At 56.1% G+C, this 6,162-nt stretch overlaps 1 protein-coding gene across 1 annotated transcript; it reads right to left on the reverse strand.

Moving 5' to 3' along the window:
• Window positions 1-1,063: 1,063 nt before the first annotated feature.
• On the reverse strand, window positions 1,064-4,520 carry ODF3L1 (outer dense fiber of sperm tails 3 like 1). Its single transcript, XM_004276337.3, has 4 exons — window positions 4,237-4,520; window positions 3,307-3,417; window positions 2,299-2,412; window positions 1,064-1,689 (listed from the first exon to the last, which is right to left on the reverse strand). The coding sequence occupies exons 1-4, from the start codon at window positions 4,355-4,357 to the stop codon at window positions 1,208-1,210; spliced, it is 828 nt and encodes a 275-aa protein (XP_004276385.1). The 5' UTR covers window positions 4,358-4,520; the 3' UTR covers window positions 1,064-1,207.
• Window positions 4,521-6,162: the final 1,642 nt, after the last annotated feature.

Below are 6,162 nucleotides of genomic sequence, written 5' to 3' on the forward strand. Positions count from 1 at the left end.
GCAGGTGTGGCATTCCTCCCCACATCTCCTGTGACCGGGGGAGCTGGGAGAGGGGCTGGTCCTAGGGCTGGGGACAAGTCGGAACAGGGGATCTGGATACCAAGAATTCAGGAAAGATGACTACCAGACCCTGAGACCCCAGCCTCCCCAGACACCGGCAGGAGAGCTGGCACCAGTCTGTCCAAAAGCGGCGGCGAAGCCAGAAGAGGTAGGGGCTGCGGGAACCGCCTGGACTCATGAGTGAGGCGATACTGCCCCCTCCTGGCTGGTTCATGTCTCCTCCTCTCCTCCTCCACGGGGCCCCTGACGGCTAGGCCGTTGAGGCTGGGGACACACAGGCAAATCTCCAAAGACAGCCTGTGACATGCAGACCCTCCTCCCAGCAGCCCCCCTGCGCTTTGCCTATTCCCTAGGCTGATCGGTAGCTTCCAGGCTCTGCCCATCTTGTCCAGCTTTCTCTCACTGCCCAAGGAATTCTGAAAAGACCACGTCTTATCTAGCCCCACTCACCAGCTATTCCTGCCCAGCTACAGCCCAGGCGCCTGCCCTCTGAGCCTCCCCCGGTTCCCTGCCCCTGTACACTTTGGTCCCACCTGCACACCTTCCCTCTCATCTTTACCTCCACCAAGGATACCCTCCCTCCTACACACTGTCTCTGCTTGTCCTCTTGGGTTCCTCCCGCAGGAAAACTGCCCTGTCCCCCCAGCCCAGCCAGAATGGCTCCTCCCTCCTGCTCCTCTCTTGGGGGCTGACCACAGTCAGGGATCAGAATCAAACAGTTCGGAAGCTGGAGGGAACTTGGACATCCTCCAGGTCCACCGTCCCCCCTCACAGAGGCCCAGAGAGGTGAGGGAGCTGCACAAGTCCACACAGCACATTAGTGGCAGAGGTAGGCCTAGAACTCAGCTCCCCGGCGCCTCTGCCCAGGGCTCCTTGGAGGACACCTGGTGAGCCACAGCAGAACATCCCCCAGACAGGGACTCCTACTACACTGCCAGTATCCCCAGCCCCTCATCAGGGCCCAAAGAAAGCCACTGTGAGTGTTTGCAAAACGAAGGAATAAATGAAAATATTTATCTAATGCCTTCTATGTGCTGGACACAGCAGACATCATCTCTGCTACATAAAACCTTGCTAAGTTGCTCGATTTGGTATAGAAACATAACTTCTGGGGACGGGGGGTGGGGTGAGTGCACCAGGAGGGGCCTCAGTCATGAATGTCAACAACCAGTGGGCACAGGTGGGGCGAGTGCTTGATGCCCATGGTGAAAGCAGGCGTGCGGGACTTGTGCACCGTGACCTGCTGGACGTCATGGGAGCCGGGGCCGGGCCGAGGTGTGTGGTCCAGCGGGTAGGCAAAGCGCCTGGCCATGCTGTACATGGGGCTGCGGTTCTGGTAGACAGATGGCTCAGGCCGGGCGTGCATGGCAGGTCCAGGGCCTCCTGCCACATCCTCCTTGTAGAACCAGTTCTTGTGCAAGGGGCTCAGGCTGTAGCAAGGAGCAGCTCTGTTGGCGGGCAGGTTGGGCCCCAGCAGGAGTGGCATCTGGTAGTGGTTGGGGCCCGGGTTGGGGTCCATCACTCTGTATGGGCACCGGTAGCCAAAGGTGTACTTGGGAGCCCTGCGCTCCCCAGGCGGGTGGGTCTTCTCCAGGTGGTAATGGCAGGAGGCCAGGGTGGGGCTCAGGCCTGAAAGTGGATGAATGAAGGGGAGGGGTCTCAGGGCAGGAGCCAGGCCACATCTCCTGGTGTCCAACTAACAGGTCTAGGGAAGGAGCTGAGGTCTTGGTTAGCCTGGTATGACTTCTCTATAACCACCTTAGCATAGGGCAGGAATATCACCGCCCCTGTGTGGGACTAAGGGATGGAGGGACTTCGGCCATCCTGATATCAGGATTGTGACACTGTTTTCATAATATAAAAACCCCAGGTATCATAAGAACATCACCCTTGGGCTGTCATTGTCCCTGTGACAGCACCAAGAAAACATCCTGAAATCACTACAGTCCGTGAACTCATTAGCATGACAGTATTGCTACCGAGACATGAGCCCTTTGATGTTTTTATCATAACATCACCCTGCAACATACATGCATAACGTCGGCCTCAAGACGTTAAGTACTGTGACACAGACACTGTGACATCAGTGTCTTGATATGACATTGCAGGGAGAGGCCAAAATCCGCAGACACACCTGGCGAAGGGAGTCATCACCCTTTTGCCCCTGCTCCTGTCCCAAGCATGGACCCCCATCCCCCAACCTCCCAACCCCGACCTCCCTCTCCCGGCCCATCTTACGCAGGTTAGAGATGCGCTCCGCCATGGGAACCTGAGGGCAGCTGGACATTCCAAACCGAGTTATTTTAGGATCCAAGAAATAGCAAGGCCCAGGGTTGCATATGTCCATGATCCCTGCAAGGCAGCCAAGGAAAGGCCCAGTCAGCCCCAGAGGCCGCCCCAGGGTGAGTCTGGCCTGCCTCCAGGCAAGATCCCCCTCCCCCGAAAAAGATCGAAGGCTCCTTTCCAGTTCCTCGGGCTCTTGAGTGTTTCGGGAGCCTTGATTTCCTCATCCGTAAAATGGGGCTTTTAACACATGAACTTGTTCAGAGGAACAGATAAAATAACAGCTGCGCAGGAGTTTGGTCAGCCCCCACCCCGCTGGGGATTGGTGCCAAGGGGATAATAATAGGCATAGTGGCTACTGTTAGTATGAAGAAGGGACCCAGCCCTGGAAAGGGGGTTCCCCTGCTGAGGAGGGTGGGTCACCTCAGGGAGGGGCCGAGGTCTCAGACCCCTAGATACACGCCCCTGCCCACCTTCTCCTCTCACTGGCCTTGGCTATCATCCCCAGCTCTTCGATGGCCCTCTGCTCCCCACCTTCCCGGGGGTTCTAAGCCACCTGGGAAGCTTTGAGGCCACCCCCCACCACCACTTTCCCTCCACTCACCAGCTATTCCTGCCCAGCTGCTATGGCAATTGAACCCATGGCAGCCAGAGTGGAAGGGCCCCAGCCAGAGACCACACAGAAGGGAGACCCTTCCAGCTGGATGCAACAGGTCCCTTCGAAGCTCCCTCAGGAGGTCCAGTTGGGAAATGCCCAGAGTTGCCTTCAGAGGGATGGGTCACCTCGCACCCCTGCTGGCTTCCTTGTGGACCCAGCAGGCCACGTGGGTGTCCCACTCAGGACAGGCCTGGGTTCCCAGGCCTCTGGCTACAGATCATGACTCCTCACCTCTCACCACAGCCCCAAACATCCAACAATAGTAATCCTACGCCCACGGGGATGATGGTGTGGTGGGCACTCACGCTTCTCCGAATGCAGGGTGTGCAGGGTGTAGGCTGGCTCCTGGAACATGGAGACGTCATGGTCTACGTAGCCCGTGCAGGATGGCCGGAGGTATTTAGCAGGCCCTGGACCTGTGAGCACCGACAGAGTGGCCCTCAGCCTGGGCCCACGAGATCAGAGGCAGGGGAAGCCCCAAATACAGGGTGCCTTAAGAACTCTGGGGTCTTTGCTCTCACTGATGTCACCCTGAGACAAAGACCACCATTGAGGTGCTTCCTTTGGGGAAAGTGTTCCCAGATAAAATGTGATTTCCCTTGGACAGGCAATGCATGATCAGAAAAGTAATAGTTACAAGTAACTGAGACCTTATTCTGTGCCGAGTACTATGCTAAGCATTTTCTGTGGGTTATTTCAGTTAAGCCTCTCGACAATTCTGTAAGACAGATACCCTTGTTTTTCCCATCTTATGGATGAGAAAATTGAGGCATAGAAATATCAATTTACCCAAAGTCACACAAGCCATTATTGTGAAAATTCTGAGACACCAGCCAACAGAGCCTAAACGTTTAATCACATACTAAACCACCTCCCACATAGAGCAACCATCAGTCATTAACAATGTAGTAAGAATTAGTTTGTCTGCCTTCAGTTGAGAGTAAGATTCAAGGGAAGTGAGGAAAGCTAGAGCTGGGCTAAAGATGACACAGAATCCCTAGCCTTTTTCCAAAACTGGCCTCACTTCAAACCCCTTCCTCCCACCTCTCCTCCCCCCTCCCCCGCCCAAAAAAATTCCCAGCAGCTAATACCGCCTGCAAAGTTTAGCTTGGAAGGGCTGATCTTCTGTGGCTTTGAGGAGAGTCTGCAAGGGCTTTGCAGGAGGCAGGACTGGAAGGCTAGGACACCTTCAGCAGCTCTGCAGAGAGACGAATGAGCCCAAGCCCAGGTCTCACCTTTAAGTGTTGCCAGGACAACAGGGGTCTGCTTTATCTCCTGCCCTGAGGGCACCTGCACCTTCTTCTCTGGCTGCTGCCCATAGAACACAGGGTTCCTGACCCCCTTGGGTAGTTTCATGTCTGGGGCCAAGCAGAGGGCAGTAGCAGCTGCTGAGAGACCCTAAGCAGCGGGCAAGGAGCTGGGCCTGGGTGGGGCCTGTTCCAGGGGCCCCTGCCCAAGCCCCTCTTTCCACTTTCTCTCCCTGAAGCCAGAGGCTGTGTGGAGGCTGGGAAGCAAGACCGTCCTCCTGCTTGTGCAGCTGAGGCCGTCTGGGGTACAGCCAGCTGCAGGGCTCGGCAGGCTGGAGCTGGGGATGACATCACTGCAGAACTTAGACTGTTTATTTCCTCCAGTTGCCGTGGCGCCTGAACTGTAGCGTAGAAATTCTACGCTGGCAGCTCAGCTGTGGAACCCTGAGAACTCGGCCCCCCTGTCCCTGCTCCCAACCTGGCTAAGTAGCCTGAGGGTCCCCAGAACCTTGGGGCAGGAAAGAAAAATGGAGAAGTGGAGTGAGAGATCCAGCTCTTCACTCCTGGTGGGTGCCCTGAGGTTTCTGAAAGAGCGGACGGGTCATGGGTGAAGGGTTCTTGCCACCTGCACAGCCCCCTGGGGTGGTCCTCTGTTCCCTGTCCCTCCCACCTATCTCCCAGGCTCTGGACACGCCCTCCCTTCTATCACAGTCTGTTTTTTCTTGGGAAAGTATCAAGCCAATTATTTCACACTAAGGTGTGACTGTCTGGTAGCTCCCCAGACTCCTATCCCACAGTGTCTTTAGGGATCCACGTCTAGCTCAAGGAATACCTGCCTGCTGCTGCCGTTTCAGGCAGGCAATGGGGAGCAATTAAAGGAGGAGGGAAGGTGGTGCTGAGGCCTCAAGAAGCTACTTCCTGTGCCTGCAGTCAAGAGCACCCCCTGTGGGGGCGGAAGTGTGAGAGAAAACACTGAGGGATAGGGAATATACCCAGCTACCATATGATTGATAGATGAGCCCCAGGGCTGAGGAAATGCTAGACACTCCTTCACCCCGAAAAACCCCAGAGGCTCAGGGGCCCTGGGGCCTGCTTGCACCTAGCAGTTCATAGCTCAGACTAAGGGTTTGATCTAGAGGGGTTTCCATCTCGGGGAACAGATGACTGCTGACGTTAGAGAGAGTGTCTGTCACAGCCCCGGTACACAGATAAGGAAACTGAAGACAAGAAAGGGGCAAAGACTTGCCCAAAGTTTCCCATTAGTAGCAGAGACAGAACCAGAACACAAACCCCAGAGCTCTCTTTAGATCCTAGCCTCTGATCTAATGGAAACCAAACGATGCTCTGAACTCATTCCAACCAACAGGTGCAATGAGGACTCAGAGCAGACCAGCCAGGTGTGCTGGGTGCTCCAGAAACCCCTGGTGGGGCTGAAAGTCTTGGAACAGAAGGCAGGGCTCCCCCCTCCACCAGCGGCAGCAGATCTTTCCTGTGCCTCTCTCATAACCCGTGGGGCAGCCAAGCCTCTGATTTCTGGAGACGGAGGGCTGGGCAGGGCTGGGATTGGCCCAGCCTCAGCTGGCCTCAGGCCACAGGCAGTGCCTCTTCCTCACCTCCGTCACTGTCAGCTTTTCCTGGAGGAAGCTGCAAGCCTGCTGGGCCCAAGCCCTGACGGTCCCCTCTTGCTGATGGGGGCCAGATGTGGGGCTGGGCTCTTCATCTTCCTGGGCTGGGGGGAAGGTGGTGATCTACAAGTATTTCAGACCCAGGGAGCCTTCCTGACATCCACACAAACACTGTTGCTGTCTGTCATCCTTGTACCTGGCTCTCTTAGGGAAACCGAGCCACTCTACACCCCGGAATGTCACAAGCCACCCCACTTCTGCTCCAAAGGCTCCCTTCCCTCCAACTTTA

The sequence above is a fragment of the Orcinus orca genome, chromosome 2 (genome assembly GCF_937001465.1).
Source record: "Orcinus orca chromosome 2, mOrcOrc1.1, whole genome shotgun sequence".
NCBI lineage: Eukaryota > Metazoa > Chordata > Mammalia > Artiodactyla > Delphinidae > Orcinus > Orcinus orca.